Source organism: Aphelocoma coerulescens, chromosome 3, assembly GCF_041296385.1.
Source record: "Aphelocoma coerulescens isolate FSJ_1873_10779 chromosome 3, UR_Acoe_1.0, whole genome shotgun sequence".
Lineage (NCBI taxonomy): Eukaryota > Metazoa > Chordata > Aves > Passeriformes > Corvidae > Aphelocoma > Aphelocoma coerulescens.
This window is the reverse complement of record NC_091016.1, coordinates 29,128,044-29,146,078: the sequence shown is the minus strand read 5'-3', so window position 1 is coordinate 29,146,078 and position 18,035 is coordinate 29,128,044. Positions and strand designations below refer to the sequence as shown.

Here is an 18,035-nt window from a genome sequence, read left to right as displayed (position 1 = left end):
TCAAACTGTCTGTAGTTTTCCTTCTGGAAGAGGCCTATAGCAATATCTGGGGGAAGTAGTGTAAGTAACAACACAGATTTGCTTGTCCACAGCTTCTGGCAAGCAATAGCTTAAGCCCTGTGCTATAGGTTGCATCTAGAGCACTGTGGCTTAGTAATCCCCAGTACTCACACAGTCCCCTTTTGGAACCACTCATCTGTCTGATGTGCAGAATGTGCTAAGCAGTGGAATTCATGCTTCAGTAATACTTCATGTGGGGAAAAAATGGTTCCCTTTTGTTAAACATATGCATGCTTTGTATATATGGTGCTTAGCACAGGGAGCCCTGAGCCATCTGGGGCCATCTGCTGATATTAGAGTGTTCCAGTACACAGAATCAGGTATGGAATCAACGGAATGACTCAAAAGTATCTGGAGACAAAACATCCATTTTGTCTCTCATATCATCTCATTTTGTGGTAATACTGGTTAATGTAAGACGTGCTTGGAAGCACATTGATGAAGACTTCAATTCAATGTTGTATCTGCAGACCATGTAGCTTCAGAGAATTTCAGACCTTTGCAATTGCTTAATCCTGGTTATTTATCACCTTATATCTTGAGATCTGATAGTAGAGGTAGATAGAAGGTGGGCAGTTGCATTTGTAGCCTGTAGAGAGAGGATGGAGGTTTTTGTTTAGATCAAGTGCCTTTAGCATTCTTGCCTTCCTTCTTTGATACATACACAGTAGGGCAGTGGAACAGCTGTTGTGTTTGGCTAGATATGGACAGATTATATTTCAGGAGATCTTTAATTAAAGACAACAAGTACAAATAAATTGGTTTATATTCCACAGCTTTGCTTTAATTCTCCAAGGTTCCCTGATGAAATGTATAAACAGTGCAGTGTCAGCAGACAGGTATTTCCCTCAGAGGTTACTCCAGTTCCCCATGGCATGACAGCTGCCTGAACTCTATGCTGATGTGGGTGAGGAACCTCAGCTCCTGCCTGCACATCCTTTCTGGCTGCCACAGCTTGTGGCCAGGCTCATCTCTAGAAGCCACAGGAGCAGGGCTGCACAGCCTCCCTCAGGTGAGTAGTGCTTCTAAGGAGTGCTAACCCCTGGAAGCGGAGCAGTGCAGCTGAGCTGCTGCCATTGCTTATTAGAAGGTATAGCAAGTCTAGGACTGCTTTTTCCTGTGTGTGACAATGTCCTTTGGACAGCACAGCACTGTCAGCAATGGGGCAACAGCGATGCTCTGAGCTGATACCAAAATCCTTGCTCAGTTCTGAGAGAGTGTTTGAGGATTTAGAATGATTCTTGTTCGGTTCACTTCTGTTTGTTAGCGATGATGTGCTGCTAGTTAACGTTTTATTCTCCTTAAATAATTAAGACACAGGACTAGGTTTCAAGAGGTGCTAAAAACAGATCAGAGAGTCAAATCAAGGCCATGTAGAAAAGGGTTTTTTTGTTTGTTTTTCTATACCAGCAAGTAGTGCAGCCCAGGAGGAGCAGAGCTGTAGAGTCAGTTGCTTGTGAGGACCTGATCTTCATATTACACAGGTTTTATGAGAGTTTACTTCAGACCACCCTTAGTCCAGATTTTTGGTCTTTGAGCTACTTGCAGTGGATCATTTGGGTTGGCTTTAGCCAGAAGCAATCTGGTTTGCCTGCTGTGTGTGCTCAGTGCCACGGACCATAGCACAGTAGGTGGGGACAGTCAGGAGTTTCATGCTCCTCATTTGAACTGACCCTAATTTAGCCACACCAAATGTGGAATTAGGACAAGGCAAACATGAGTGGGTAGTTGTTGCTGCATGCTGTGACCAAAGATCATTTAAGGTTCAGTCTACAGCATTTCTAAGAAAAATGAGCACCACAAGCAGTGCAGCAGTCATGCATCCTGATCACCTCCCAGCTCTGCTTCAGTACCTGCTGCTGCAATGCACAATGCAGGAGCTCGCAGTCAGTCTCCAAGCAGCTGGCTACAGGCAAACATGGTACTACTTCTACTCCTGTAAGAGTAGATAGCATGGAGTAAGAATAGGACTCTCATAGCTTGGTATCTGAATATCCCTCTATCATCCGATCCTGCTGTGAGCCCAGTGTAACCTGCAGAAATGGTGGAGGGAGAGTGGTACTGTTTAAGAGTTTGGATTACTTTTTATTGTGGAATTAGAAATGATAGGTAAGTTGAGGCAAAACAGCTGTCACCAGCACTGCCACAGCCTGGCCTCTATGGCATGCAGGGCTTTGACCAAAGGTCAGATCTGTCTCCTTTGCTGGCTGATGCACGAGAATGGTGTCTGCCAGCTGGAAGTTGTTAATGAAGGACACAGCACAATCACAGGCTGCTGTGATAGTGTGAACCCTCTTCAGTGATTTCCTTGGCTTTCTGCATTGCTGCAGAGAAGTTACTTACTGCTGATTCTCCTTAAGAAAGAGTGAGCTGACACTACTGACACTGTACTGTAACAAAGAGCTTTGTGGCAGTGTGTCAGAATGTCCCGTGTCTCCCAGCAGTCCATCAAACATCGCATCGATACAGTCAATACTGAAAGTGTCAAACAGAACATAAGTGCAAGTAAAATGAATACAGAGCTGCAGCATGAAATTCATGAACTCGTCTCAGCCTTCGGTACCATACAGTGGCTTGCAAATAAAAAAAAAAAAAAAAAAAAAGGCTGACTCTTTTCCAAACAATAGTTTTTTCTGCAAATTGTGGTGACCCCTTACTAGAGGTCCTACATCTTCTAAGCAGCTAAGGCTATGCTAAGTATGTCAGGCCTTTGTTTTTACTTCATATATGCAATCACATTGCTTCACAAGGACGTATGGCTGAAAAACACTAAGCTGATTGTCAGAAGGCTTTAAACTCTCCCTCACTGACCTACAGTTGAAATAGCCTGTCCCAAACTGGATGCTGTATTTGGAAGCCCTGACTTTTTAGTTAAAAGTGAGCTGCTTTCTGTCCCTAGGAGGGTTGCTGGCAGCAATGTTTACCAAGGGAGAGAAACTGCAGCCTGGTGCTAGTAAAAAAGCCTTGTCTTCAATCTTACGTAGCCCAGAGGGGAGAGAGGAAGAGCCAGAATCCTGCAGTCTCAGAGAGCTCTTAGGGGTTTGATCTTGATCTTTTTTTAATGCTGCCTTCCTCAATCTCTGGAAGAAACTGCACATTTCTAGTCTAGGATAGATTTCATGTACTGGAATTCTTCCCAGAGCTGGCACAGCTTCAAAGGGTTTTAATCTTGGCTGTAGAACCCACATGCTGTTGCAAAGATCCCCAGGGAAAAATAGCTGGAAACGGACAAAAGAACAACAAAGCCACAGGGTCCTCCAGGAGGCTGTACCCCACTGAGATGATTCCCCAAAAGCCAGTCATACAGGCAAATCCCCCTCTTCGTTCCCTATCTTCCGTTGGTCACCGCAAAGCATCCTAGCGCTTGGGTTCTCTACAGGACACTTGACTTTCACAGCGTGCCCTACTGTTCCCTTTGCTGGTGAGAGCTCTCCCTACAGATGCTGAGTTAGGGCCTTAGGACCTTTTCCTTAGTGGCATTTTCCTGTCTCTCCAAGGTCTCAGCAGAGCCATCATTTGCCAGAGCCCTTCAGTCACTCAGAGCAGCAAAAAGCTCAGATGATCTCAACTGTTGCCACTGTAGAGAGAGCCCTGGAGATGAATGCTGAGTCCCTTCATCCTTCCCTTTACATGGATACTGTGGCACTCTTTCAGGCTTGGCCATAAACATTAATTTCAGCCCACTGATTTATTTCTGGGGTGTGGGGTGGAGTACCTACCTCAGCAACATGGAGCACTGAGGCCCCAGAACAGCACTTGACACAGCACTGAGGTATCCACCTGTGTATCTACACAGCAGGTTGATAAATTTCTATCTACTCTGCAGGTGCAAGGTTCAGGGGGTTCTGCCTGCACAAAAGAGAAAATACCCAGGAAACCTGAACATGCATAAACTGGTTGTTGTGGAACATGATTGGTTTTTAATCTCAAAAAGCTTGGGTCTGTTTCTACTCAGGTTGGGTTGTGAACTGTCAGCAAAAAAGTGGATCAAGAGCAGTGCTGAGGTTACCTGTGAAGTTTGTCATAGCACTGAGGAAGGCTGTTAGTTGGGAAAGGAAGTTCAGTTCCAAATCAGATACTAGCTTTAACTCACAAGCCTGATCCTGCAAGCCTCACTCATTTAAATGGCTGTCTTGCTTTCAGCAAGATTGGTCCAGCCAGCAGGTCTCAGTAGCTAGAGCCAAAAGTTTTTATAGATAACTACATCCAGGCTGGAGGGGAAAGGGAGAATACAGACATAGCAAAACTAATTCATTTTCCACAAGAAAGCAGTAATAAAAATGAGATAGTAAGTAAGCCTTGCCCTTAAGGTTACTGAATAGCTACTGAGTTAAAGGGAAGGCCACCATGTTTGGTAATAAATGGTGTCACAGACTGCAGGCATCAGCAGCGGTTACTATGGACACAGCTTCCAAGACAGAGACAGGCAGGAAGAGAGAGATGGAAAAGAGAAGAAACAGTAGAGTTAAAAAAGGGTTAACTGGGATTTTGAAAGATCAGTGTCTAAAAACCTTATTCAGTATAGAGTCAGAAATCCTTGGTGTTCCGAAATTCTGGCATGCTCCAAACCCTCCTGTTGGGCTGGGTGCCTCGTTCCACATCCTCAGAGATGGTCTTGATGTCACTGATGAATGGGGAAATCCTGGACCGAGATTTAAATGTTGTTAAGGAGAGGCTGGTTCTGTTCTTTGTGTTCCATTGCCTTGCAAGCTTCTTGGCCTCTTCCTCCTCTTTGATCTTCTCAGCAGCTTCCTGCAGGACGGAGCGGAAGAGCTGGGATACTTCCTGCGCTTCTGGTTCGTACTCAGCAACGACTTGCCGGAACCTGGAAGCACAGTCAAGGCACAGCTTTGATTAAAAACATCAAATTACAGATTGCTGCCAAATCACTCTGCTAGGCTTGGAACTTGCACTTTCCTCCTAAATGGGACTCCCTGGACTGAAGGGAACAACAACAAGGAGGGGCCATGAAAATATGTCCAAAGTCTCTAAAATGACAAGCAAGCCAGGGAATGTAAGGAAGCGATGAATCACTGTTTCTTATAAGCACAAGAAATACTAGGGAGAACCAAACAAAGCTAGAAGGCAAGTTTGAAACAGAAGGAAGTGCTCTTTTCACACAACACCTGTTAGGCCAGAACTCAGTGCTATCAATAGCTTAAGAAACAAAATTATTGGAGAAGTTTGTGGAAAATGTCCCCATCACTGCTGATTAAACATGATTGTCCAAGTGCACATCCTTGCTCAAGACAGTCCCTGAACTGCAGCTTACCAGAAGCTCAGGGTAGACCAGGAAAAGCCCCACTAGACTACCTGTTTCCAATTCTTGTTCCCCACAGCATTACCCAATAGCCTCTAGACAAAGGAAAATCCAGTCACTTTGTTTGGTAGTCTTTCAATATTTAACTTTCAGTGAAGTGGTGTTTCATCTTCCTATGGATTTCTGTAAGGGAATGGACTGGCTCAGCTGAAAACATCTTGGTTGGCAGCACGATGCTGTATCTCTGAATTATTTCAATGCCTTCTCAGCAGAGAGCTCAAAATGGAGTTTGTTGACCTTTTTTTAAGCTACCTTAATACACCAAGGAAGTGAAGAATCACCACTCTTTATTTTGCACGTGAGGAAGACAAGATGCAGGGCAGAATAGTTTTCTTGAAACCAGAATGGGCCACTGGCTGGACAATGAAGAGAACATGTCATTCCTGACACCTTGCTGGGTGAATTGTCCCCATCCTGGAGAGTGTGGGATCCCCTTCCAAGGCTCACAGACTGGTCATGTAGATATCCTGACTGTTCCATAATAGTATGTATTTGTGACAGATGGTAATATGGCTACTCTTCTAATAAATAATCAGTTCTTAACATGAAAATTATACTTGCAAGCAGACACGGAGTTAAACTAGTACTTCACTAAAATCCAGGTATTTGTACTTCAGAGAAGCTAAAATGTAGAAGGTAAGCATTTTGGTATTTTTCTCCAACAGAATTTAACAAGGATGGACAACAGTAGGACTGTATTTAAATAAGCCTAATACAGCAGAAGCTGATAGAATAAGATATTGTCTCTTTGGTTTTTGATAAGCCCTAGGAATATAAGAAGGAGTTTAACACATATGGAATTGCATTACTTAATAGTGTGCCAAAGGATACCCAAGATTATAAGGACAGAAAGGAAACCAAAGAGAAACCAGAAAGACTTTTTGTATATGTATGTATTTTGACTCTGACTATGGAGGCCTGAAATTGGACACACATCTTGACATCCTGTATCCCAGATATTTCTCTCCCAGCAAGTACTGGCAGCTATGTGTACAGTTGTGGAGTCACAGGTGGTGCTTGCTGTCAGCAACAGGGAACTCGCTGTCAGCAGAAGCACCAGTCCCTCCCAGTGTCAAGCCAGAGCAGCTTGATACAAAACCTTCCAGAGTCACCAAAATGTTCCTTAACTGTTTCAGTTGCTTTGGATTAATTCTTAATCTCCCTCCTCCACCCCCTCACCAAAAACATCTAAACTTTGAAAGTTTAGGTGCAAAAAGCCTCTGAGGTGTTGTAGTTCGTGCTGGTATTTACTGACACAGTGATGCTGAACTGAATTGTGCAGAGCCTGGAATAGCAAGAGACTATCTCTTGCTGAGGGTTAGCAGACAACAGCAGGAACAGGGATTTGCTGCACATTGCAAACTTCCTTTTCTGCCTTCTGAGGAGGCACTTCTGTCACCTTATCAAAGAGCACAAAATACAGTTTTCACAATAAATAAATTTTTCCCTTGATCCTATTTGAAGCATAGACAGGTGAGTCCATAGAAACCCAAGTCTTCGTAACAGGGAAGGGAAAGCAGCTTCAAAGGATTTCTATTCTTTTTGCAGAGGTGAACTAAAATGAGTCATTCCATTATTTTATCTCTGTGTGTGTTTTAAAGAGAAGCACTGTCATATTATATATATTTATGTATATCAGTACATCCTCCTCTTTTGTATTGGCAATTGTGCATCCAGAAGGCCCCATCACTGCCTCCACTTTCAGAGGTTGTGTGTCATACTGCTGGGTTGTGACTCCAGAGCAGGCAGCAGCACGTACCAGGCTATTACTGGGGCAGTGCCTGGCTCTGGGAACAAGAGGGGAAATGGATGATATGACAGCCAATATACCCCCTGACCAGAGAGCTCTAATGCTAATACCCTATGTTATTGATAATGCTGCCAACCAATCCAGCTGAAATAGTTTTCTGAAATCAAGGTAACTTTCCACCTTCACAGCTATCTGCCTGCTCTCTTCTTAGCTTAGTTTTGTGAACTCTGCTGTTAAGATTTATCTCTAACTTTTCAGGATCAACACCAAAACTGCTTTGTATGGATTTGAGCAGGTCTAAGAAACAAAGGGAAAGTGATCCAACAAACTGTGCCAGTCACACAATGAAAAGCCACCCTCATTCTGATGGAGAAGGGAAAGCGGACGCTTTTCTCTCCCCTAGCAGGATGAACTAACTTCACCCCTTTATTAGTGCCCACCTAACTTCAGTACCAGCACGTTTGTGTAAGGGACAGCTCATGTAGGAAGTCCAAAAGGTGTGCACACCACAAATATTTCTCAACACAAAAGATGGACAGGTTATCAGGGCTGAGATCCAGCTAGACCAATCTGTGTATCAGAAAAATACAATGTTTTTGCTGCAGCCACCTACACGTAACCAAAACCATCTTCCCCAGATATCAGTGAATGCCAGTTGATGTGCTGGATGATCTGGCAGTCTGCTCTCTGCACAGAACATCCAGTATATAAAAACAGAAAACCACTGGAATCAAGGAATACGGGTTTTTATCTTGGAAAACAAACTCTACACCAAGCTGCTCGGTGGAGTTAAGAACACAAAATTGCACAAGGCTCACCTTCTAGCACAGGTTAACACCCTTACGCTTTTGCACGGGATAGTTTCAAACTAGGCAACTGCACAACCATGTCTAGAAACACCTCAATAGGGTTTCCTTACTCATCATAAAAGCAAACCTATCTATCTTACTTGTGGCTCAAGCTGTGCAACTGTGGTAGCTATCCTGGAACACATCGTGCAAGTCACGCAGTCTGAGACGTGACTGCCAACAAAACTCACCTTAAACCAGCACAGAAGCCTGGGGAGGATGCATGGGCACACACAGGGATGAGCACATTCCCCAGTCCAGGCAGTGTTTCAATCACAGTTCAAACAAATTTGTCCTTTAAATTGTGACCTTTCCATTGCTTTATAGGCCTGTTAGATTTTAAGAATCCAGCCGTGCTTGGCTCATACTGGCATTGCTTTTTAAAGCGCTGTCACCTGCCTGTGTTATTCTGTAGGTCCCCTGTACAGTAGGTTCCCTAAGCACAGCCTGAACTTTAAAGGCCTATTAAATCCAATGGAAGTCCTTGGACTTAAACAATGTGCTTATAGTTCAGGGTATTCCTGAGTGCCCATCTGAACAGGGAGCTCTAAGTAGATTTAGTCATTCAGGGAAAATGTGGGGTTGCTTAGTGCTAACAATTAGCTGCTGACTCCTGAATCTATATTTTAAGCAGTAATTCTGCTTGTAGGGTAAAGCTATGAGCAGGTTTGCTAGAGAAGGCTCCTTGACTCCCAAAGAGTTACAGCATTCACACTAATTGCAACATTCAGGTCACATCACCTCAAACTTAAGCTTGTAATTGTAAATAAATCCATTTCTGATTTTAGTCATTTGTCTTACATTCAAGCTAACTAGGAAGGCCACTTCAGCTATATGCAATCCTTAGAAAATTACAGTCATTAACCTGTGATCTTGATAACAACTCAGATCACCAAAATTGAGGTTTACATTTCCATACTAGGGGTTTTTTGGTTTCCCTCTGGGCAGAGGAGGACAGAAACCAACTGTTTCGCTTTTGCTGAAACTGAAAGAAATTAAAGAGACTTTAACTAGCTCTGACTAGGGCTAAAGCTCTGAGTAAAGATGGAAAAAATCTAGCATTTTTTATTGGCAACCTACTATTCTGCTTGTTCAGTTTAACCGTGGCAGTTAGGTACTACAGGCCTCACCAAAATCACTGTCATTTCCTTCAGCTGGCTCCAGGATTTAATTTTAAATAGTCAGCCATCTCTAACCCAGTAACCTAAAGCTAAGTTACTCCTGAGTGCAATAGCTTTATTTGCATGAGGTGAATCGGTGTCTCCAGATATCTAAGCTATTTGCAGTGTACTTGAATCCTTCCAGAATTCCAAGAGACTCAAAGAGAAGTTTCTATTGACCCAAAATACAAAATAGGCAATCTGGATCTGAAAAAAACTCTTTCATCTGTGAAGTGCCCTTTTCCAGCCTCCTCCACATCTAAAGAAACAAATTTAGAGAAACTTTGCCTCTCAGTAGATGAGCCTGTAGCCACAGAAAAGGACAATTTGGATAATCATTTAGACCTTTAGAGAATGAAGTGACATCTCTGACAACTCATATAAAAATGTTTTGTTCTCGCTTTGACTCTGAACTCAGAGTCTCACAGAGAAGGAGACCTTGCATGACACAAACAAAACAAACTCTGCAGTCTTGCAAGATGCCTGCTACTTGTGTTATTTAAGAATTACATGCTTGTTGAGTGCAAAAAGGACTTCAGAAAGGGCCTCAGCTGTTCAAATGCCTAAAATGGAAGGGAGAGGATCAAGCTTACTATTTCAGTCAGAACCAAGGACTTTGGTATGGTACACGCTCTGCATTTGAATTTCCCAATGCAAGCTCTTTTTTTGGTGGAAGATTTTTCTAAAAGCTGCTACATATTAGGAAGCCACAGAGTACTCGAGAGGAAACATCAGCACTGCAATGATCTTGATCTTGTTACTAAAGTACTTCACGGGAAATGTGGAGGTTTCGTTGCATTCCTATTATAATCATCTTGAGGAATTTCAGGGTAGTTACTAAAATCTCCATCTTATCTCACTTTCCAAGAAGAGAATTTATCCAGTTTTGGCTGTCTTTCAGTTAAATTGCATGCTTTCTTTCTTTCTTCCTCCTGTATGTTTTCACCTCCTAACATGGCAAGCCCCATTCTTTTTCTTTGTTTCCTTGTCAGCAATGAAAATTCCATGGAATCACAAAGCTCTCAGTTAGAAGGTAGAAAAGAAGAGGGGTCAACTCTTAACATTTCCAACGCAAAATGAGAGGGTTATTGAATAAAACTAGGACATATTAGTTTAAGACAAGCAAAACACAGTTTTTTATGACAGGTTGTTAAGTTCAGGAGTGGAACTCTGCCAAAGGGTGCCAAAATGTTAAAAATTTACATGTGTTCAAAACAGGAAAAGCCTCCATGATCTAAACAACTGAAAGGAAAAGCCACATCAGTCAATTATGGACAGAAGGTCCACTTGTGGCTCCAAAAGTCTCCCAGTTACAAGGCACAGTAAGTTGGATGCTATATTTGAGGTGGTGTAGTTGTCCCTACTGTTGGATTTGCTTCCTTGTCCTTTGCTCTTCTCCTTACACTGGTGCCACTGGCCACTCTGTCTCATACAGACCAACATCAGATCAGCCAGACCTTTGACCCAACCCAGTTCCACCATTTTTGTGGCTGTGATAGTCCCTCCTCAATCACAGAATTGAACCAACAAGGTTATGAAATCCTCTTTTTTTTTTAGTGTGGCTCTGCTAACCATGCAAGCTCTGTAAAACATGCCACTTCTTGAATCATAGTGTAATACAATTTATGACAGCACCCTACAACAGCAATTTGTAAGAGGAGTTTTAAGAGGATGGTTTCAGCCTTTTTCAATCATGCCCACACAGAGTCCACCAACGTTGCTGAGTACATTTATCTACTGCTGGCAGTGTGCTGAATCCTGAACAACAGTGAACAACCATTACAAGCTGCACTGAAATCACACATCTTGCATGATCTGTCTCAGTTCCAAAAAAAAAAAAAAAGCAGAGCAGCAAGCAAGTTGTATATGGCTCAGCTTTACTTTCCTGAAGAGGATGAACCTCGGGGCCTCCCAGCTCCAGCAGCCGAAGCCTGCTGTCATGGAAATAACCTGTTTGCCAGACAGGCCTTGCTCAGTGGCCCTGGGGATGGTAAAGATCGCTCTGAATCCCAAGGGTTTGAAGTAGCTTGTTTACAACATAGCTTGGAGTTATACAAATACAAGGCAGGTGCTGTTCCCAGCAAATTTTCACTGGAGAGGTCTTGGTCACTGAATGATCCCAAGTCTCTACATCTGCCACCATGGCAATCTTTGCAAGATCCAAGGCTCTGTGCCAGGTTGCTTCCAAGGCTCAGTCCCAGGGAAGATGGGGGCTAGAGAGGTAATTTTGGCATTGTTTCCTGACTACATCCACTGTAAGAGAGAGGACCAGCTGTTTCCAACCCTTTTACAGTTGCAGTTCAGGAGCCGTAGATTCATTTGTTCAAGGGAAAACAGGTGCCAGCATACACAGTGAGGGCTGAGGGCCCTCTTGCATATCTCCTGCAAGGACTGTCTTCAAGTTTAAATCGAGGAATGAAGGCTCCAGTGTGAGGGGGGAAACACCAAAGGAGGTTGTTCAGAGGCTGTGGAATCTCCACTCTCAGAGATATTCAACAATGGACAGGAGAAGGCCCTAAGCAACCTGATCTAATTTTGAAGGTGGCCCTACTCCAAGTAGGAGGTGGAAGTACATACCTCTAGAGGTCCCTTTAAACCTCATTTTCTCTAAGATTCTAAAGTCTGAAGCAAAAAAAAGCCATCACAATACTGAGATGGTAACTGTTCATCAGGCAAGGTAAAGCTGCTCTGGCTACTTGGGAGCATAAAGCACTCAAGCCAATGTCAGAGGGAAATGGCATTTAGTAATTTCTTGAAGGAAATGATGTCGTGTTAAACTGACTTAAAACATGACATTTCCCTTCTTTCATAAAGACACTATCCCAACCTGACTTACGATACAGGATGCCAAGTTTTGGTTCTCTTGGTCCTAGCAACTCTCACTCTGTCCTCTCACATCTAAAAGAGGAAAGGGGGAAAGGAAAGGTCTGTACCATCCCATCTTTTACCGTACCTGAGTATGACAGGCCCACAGTAGGAAGGATGTATTTTGGTGCACATATCCTCCAGCTGCAGCCGTTCTCCAGGGCTGATATCATAGCTCTGCTTTGGGTAGCTGACCAGCCAGCCGTAGTCCACCCCGGTCTTCATCTTGCGGTATTCGTTCTCCCGCTCTCGCTGCTGCTTCTCTGCATGTTTGATCTGCCAGCTCAGCTCCATCATGAGCGTTTCAACCACCATTTCTGTGGGGTTCCTCTGGGAAATGCGGTTTGGGGGCTCATTCCACCTGAACCAGGATGCCAATGACATAATGCTGTGTGTCTTCTCTGGGAGCAGGTTGAGGGTAGAGAGGGAGAGAAAAAGAACAATGGTATCATCAATACACCTCAGCTGAGAGCATTCTTCCCCCCACACCCCTCCAGTCTGTTCTTAAAATTGCTACTGGATAACCACTTGGAAATAATTGGTGCTGGGCACCTTGAGAAATCTCACTCATAGCACCCAACTTGCTCAGAGGGCGAGACAAAGGGTGAAAAGACACCATCTCCCTTAACTTCCACTCACCATGTAATTAAAATGAGTCACAGTCCTCACACCTTAAGTCAGGTTACAAGGATACCTTGCTCCCTCCAGGCTAGGCTGAGGAAGCATTCTCCTGCCCACACACAGGGCTCGGGCTCACCGGGCTGAACCCTCATTGGAGGGCACAACCTCGCAGCAACCCTCCCTGTAAAAACCTCAGTGCATGGAGTCAAACGATTGCTGGGAGCTACATTCTAGCCAGGAGATCCTTAGGGAGGAGGCAGGGTAAGTGACCTGGTGTGGTGGGTTGAAGCTGGTACCCACCAAAGCTGCTGTATCACTCCCTTCCCCAGTAGGACAGGAGAGAGAAAATGTTTTGAAAGGCTCATGGTTTGAGATAAGGACAGAGAGAGATCACTCAGCAATTACTGTCAGGGGCAAAACAGACTCGACTTGGGTATATTAGTTTATTACTAATCAAATCACAGTTCAAAAATGAGAAATAAAACCAAATCTTAAAACACCTTCCCTCCACTCCTTTCTTCCTCCTGGGCTCTGCTTTACTTCCAAATTCTCTACCTCCTCCCACCTGGCAGCACAGGGGGTTGGGGAATGGGGGCTGTGGTCGGTTCCTCACATGTTGTCTCTGCACTCCTTCCTCCTCAAGGGGAGGACTCCTCACATCCTTCCTCTGCTCCAGCGTGGGGTCCCTCCCACGGGAGACACCCCCCCATGAATTTCTCCAGTGTGAGTCCTTCCATGGGCTACAGTTCTTCATGAACTGCTCCAGCCTAGGTCTCTCACAAGGGGCGCAGTCCTTCAGGAACAGGCTGCTCCAGTGGGGGTTCCCCGTGGTGTCACAAGTCCTGCCAGCAAACCGGCTCCAGCATGGGCTTCTCGCTCCATGTGGCCACAGGTCCTACCAGGAGCCAGCTCTGACACTGGCTTCCTACTGTGGAGTCACAGGCTCTTTTGGGCATCCAGCTGCTCTGGCATGGGATCCACATGGGCTGCAGGGGGATCTCTTCATGCCTCTGAACCTCCATGGGCTGCAGGGACACAGCTGCCTCACCACAGCCTTCATGGGCTGCAGGGAGATCTCTGCTCCAGTGTTTGGAGCGCCTCCTCCCGCTCCTTCTGCCCTGACCTTGGGGTATTTAGAGCTGTTGCTTTCCCATATTCTCACTCCTGTCTCACAGATGCTGTTGCTCTTTTTCTTCTCCCCTTCTTAAATCTGTTATCCCAGAGGTGCTACCACCTGGACTGATGGACTCAGCCTTGGCCAGCTGTGGGTCCATGTTGGAGCCATCTGGCATTGCCCTTGGTGGACATGGGGGAGCTTCTGGCAGCTTCTCACAGGAGCCACTGCTGTAGCCCCCCATCACTACCAAAACCTTGCCACACAAACCAAATACACCTGGGTAGGTTTGCTGGTGCTGTAACATCAGCAGCAGAGCTCGCCCCTGTCTGGGCAGCACTCACAGGAGCATGAGCTATGAGGCCAGGCAGAGCTTTAACCATTATTTAGCAAACATGCTGCTGCTGCAGAGGCTACAGCACCTTTTAGAAGCTGAAGTCTGACTATGAACTTTGCTGCAGGAGCACTCCTTCAGCACCACCACCAGTGCCAAGGGAACTGCGGCTGCTCTGAGAGGGAAGCAGAAGCACACCTAGGTTTAAACTGTTGTTACTCCTACGTGAGATGTTTCTCCTGCTGGGGAGTTACCCAGCACTGAGAAGACAGAACAAATCACATCAATTGGCTCAGAAAAAGATGGAATTAACTCCCCACCCAGCTGATCCGTTCATGTTGTCCCTTCAGGAGGACAATGCATGGAACAAAGTTATTACCTATTGTACTTGTATTTAAACACAATGGAATCCAAAACAGGCACTAGGGAGCTGAACAGGAGCAAAACAGCATCTGTTTCTTCACACAGTGCACTTACGTGCCTTGTTGCTCCCTTCCATCAGCCCCTGGGGAGAAGTGGTGGCACAAATAATGATTGCAGCTGGGATTACAGAAAGGCTGCTCCTGGCAGCAGCCCAATCAGGACATGGCGTCAAAAGTTAACATGAGGGCAAGGGATTAAAGAGTCTGATTCTGCAGGGCCTGAGCAAATCCTCACTATTGGGACACAGACAGACAAAAATGGAGAAAAACATGGTTTTGATTTAAGCTTCCACATTGGGGTCTAGGGCCTTTAGTGAAAATAAAAATCACCAAAAGTTCATAACTACACAGTACTCCCACTAGAGTTGAGAGCCATGAGCTCCCAGACTCCCTAGACGAGAAATGATCAATAGGATTCTGCCGTGACTGCGAGGAAAAGATGCTTCCATGCATCATTCACTTGTCATAAAGTAGCCTGTTCTCTTTCAAAAATGTTCATACTATGTAAATACACCACACCATTAAAGGAAAATGCTCCAAAAACCTGGATAGTCTGTACAGTGTCCCATGTTTGAAATTATTTCAGGCTCTAATGCTTAGGCTTTTCTAGAATCAGGAAGTTTTCCAAACTCCATCAAAGGACTAGTTTCTCTAGTCCTATATCCTACCTCTCCCAGCAAGCAATACCAGTTTCTTCAGAAGGCAGACATAAAAGGGCTGAAAACTTCCACAGGTCACAGATGCAGCTACCTCAGAGTGTCAGGCCACAGGTACTCTCCCGAGACTGTTTAAACAGGCACACCTTGGCTGGTTTACAGTGCTTGTAAGGAGAGATCGCTGGAGTGACTGCTGGTGCCCTTGAGCATCAGCTGTGATCATCCTTGTGACAGCACTCGCAGTCAGCAGCTGCTGCAAGTAATCCTGCTCCTGTCTCATCTCTGTGCTCTGGAGGAGGAGGAGCAGCCAGTCCTTCCATTTGTGGTTATCGCCAGGGTGACTCCAGCTAACAGCTCCCACACCACCACGCACAGCTCCGGCGTCTGCCGCTGGCTAACTCGTCCCAGACACAGCAACAAACTCAGGCTGGAACTGATGTGCTGACAGCTTCAAGTTTGTGGTCCTGCCACTCCAACGTGTACCTGGCTCTTGCTACATGGTGGCCTCCACTAACTGTTACACATTATTAAGGATGAAGACCTTTTCCTTGGTCTGATCACCCCTTGTGTATCACTAACAAAAGTGAGGAGCATAACACACCACGAGCTGTTGTGAATAATTTGAAGTCTCCTATTTCTTTTCAGCTTCTGTGATGACAGTAATTTTTGTAAGCTGTTCCAGGTACCTGGCCAAATAAGGTATCATTATTATTTCCATTTGTGCCTTTATCTGATGAAGGTGAACATGCCCTTCTGTATTTTAATTCTGGCTATGACCTGGTCTCACATTGGTTTAACTCTGCTGACTTCAGTGGCATCGGGGTAAATCAGTATAAAGCATTTCAGTTGTGGAGCTTAGGAATACCCTTCCAGCTATTCCTAGCTCACCAGCTGTTTCATTAGAAGAGGAGCAAGAAGGGAATTTAGTAGTAACACTGGGAAAGCAAACAAGGAGACTTGGGTTTTGCATGATCCTGGGCTGTTCTTACTGCCATTATGGTTTTTAGTTCCACAGATCTCCCTCAAAGCAAGGCATTCTGCACAAGAACCATTGTACTAGCACTAGTATTACAGAGAATAAACAGAAGAATATTTTGGATACCTTGTCTGCTGATACCAATGCCTACTAAACCTGAGGCTTGCCCAGTTCCAGAGCTTTCAGAAAGCTCTGGTAACAGGCAGATTTGCTTTTGGTATGGGAACCTGGATACTGCTGACCCCAAATGGGACTTCCACTTGACTGCCATAAAAAAATCTGCTTCCACAGTGAAGCCTATAAAGGAAGGCAAGCACCTCACCTGCAGCTGAAATAGCCTGTTTTCAAATGAAGGAAAATCCCATGCAAGTGTTTCAGGCACACTGGCAGCTTGTGCTGGCTGTTCCTAAGGGAGCCTTGTTTGTATGAGATTGTTTCCTTCCCCATCTCTCATCCATCATCTCCTCCTTTTGAGAGCTGGCAACTGGCCATCTCTATTTAGCAGGCTCAACAAGCCACCACTCTTGCCACTACTGCTCTTTGCAGCCTGCAGAAGATACTGTGGGCTCCATTAATTGTGGCTGCTGGTTTTAATTTAAAGTTCACAGGCAGGCTAATCATTAACTGACTCAAAATGGCTTTTCCATGTGGAAAAACTCAAAAGGACTATTGGCAAGATGTGGACAGCTAAAGAAAGGCAAAAGTTACAGCCTGACCTTCTTATTAGGGCAAAGGACAAATTTACACTTTGCAAGCATTCACATTAAAATGATTTTTAAGAAGAGACATTGTCCCAGCTGAATACACATGTTTCTGTTGCACAATTTGTCCATTTTCTAATTCCTTGTAAGAGGCTGTCCTGGGAGCTGACACAATCCAGTTGATGAACTACTCTGGTGTTATTCAAGCAAAATTTCCGAGGGGTTTATGGAAGTTCCACTCTGGAAACAGATCTGGGTTTCAAGACTTTGGTATCATTGGCCCTAGACCTTTGTCTAGAAGACAAGCCTTCCCCTCACACTGCTGGTTGCAAGTCTGACCAACCACCTCACAGTTTTAAGCACACATTTACCTCAGCTATGCTAAAGTCTGGAATACCTTTCCTTCTCTCTCTCTCCCTCTCTCTCACACTCTTTGAGGGGTTGCTAGTAAGTCCATCTGAGAGTTTTTTATGTAAATGTTTCCTGTTATTTTGCCTTCCTTCAGAACTCATTTTTGTTCTCTACACTGTCAGCAATTCCTGCATTTTTCTCCTCATGTACTTTACAGCTTTCTCCATTCTTTTCTCAGGGCATGTTCTGAACAATCTCACCTCATCTTCCACGTTTTTACCTTCTTCCATGTTTGCCCATGTAATTTCCCTTTCTTGCTCCAAAGAGTGCACCAAAGAATCATCAGAAATGTCAACCTTCATGTGCCTTATCTGTTTTTTCACCTTCTTCAAACAGGATTTCAGCCCTTCCTGGCTCTTTCACCAGCAAAGGGAGTATGTTTCCTTGGCCTGCTCTCTGGCTGGTCTTTGGCCAGCTGGAGGCTGTTCATGCAACCTGACAGCCACAGTCTCCTCTAGGCTCTTGCAGGCTGGATCACCACTTGCTAAGACTTGTTACAGCAGGGCTGCTTTCTGGTAAACCATGAGTCAGTCAGCAGGGCCTGTTTATGAACTTCTGAGAATAAAAAAATTCCTTTCCATTGATCTTTCTGCTGGTTCCCAGCTTGTAATGCCCTCCAGGACAGGAGAGAAGTATGCAGAGAGGGGGAAATGTGCATTTTGAAAAAAATGAGAGTAGAATAGGACTCCATAAAGGTATGTCCAAGTTTTGACAAGTCTCCTGTGATTTGCCTTTGCCTTTACAGTCCAGGAGTGCTGCTGACAATCCTGTGGGACTCTTGAGAGCCTTAGGGGTGT

The 18,035-nt window shown here is 44.8% G+C and overlaps 1 protein-coding gene across 7 annotated transcripts in view; it reads right to left on the bottom strand.

The window, feature by feature from the left end:
• Positions 1-226: 226 nt before the first annotated feature.
• The window catches only part of RD3 (RD3 regulator of GUCY2D), a 44,789-nt gene continuing 26,980 nt past the window's right edge, over positions 227-18,035 (bottom strand). For 3 of the 7 annotated variants that reach the window (XM_069009591.1, XM_069009590.1, XM_069009594.1), the window contains exons 2-3: positions 12,092-12,404; positions 227-4,885 (exon numbers count right to left, since the gene is read on the bottom strand). In XM_069009591.1, the coding sequence (XP_068865692.1) occupies positions 4,588-4,885; positions 12,092-12,387 (594 nt within the window). In that variant the 5' untranslated portion in view covers positions 12,388-12,404 and the 3' untranslated portion in view covers positions 227-4,587. Of the gene's footprint in view, positions 4,886-12,091; positions 12,405-15,162; positions 15,185-16,448; positions 16,925-18,035 lie in introns of those variants that run through there. The other 4 variants (XM_069009589.1, XM_069009588.1, XM_069009592.1 and 1 more) reach the window with 3 other exon arrangements.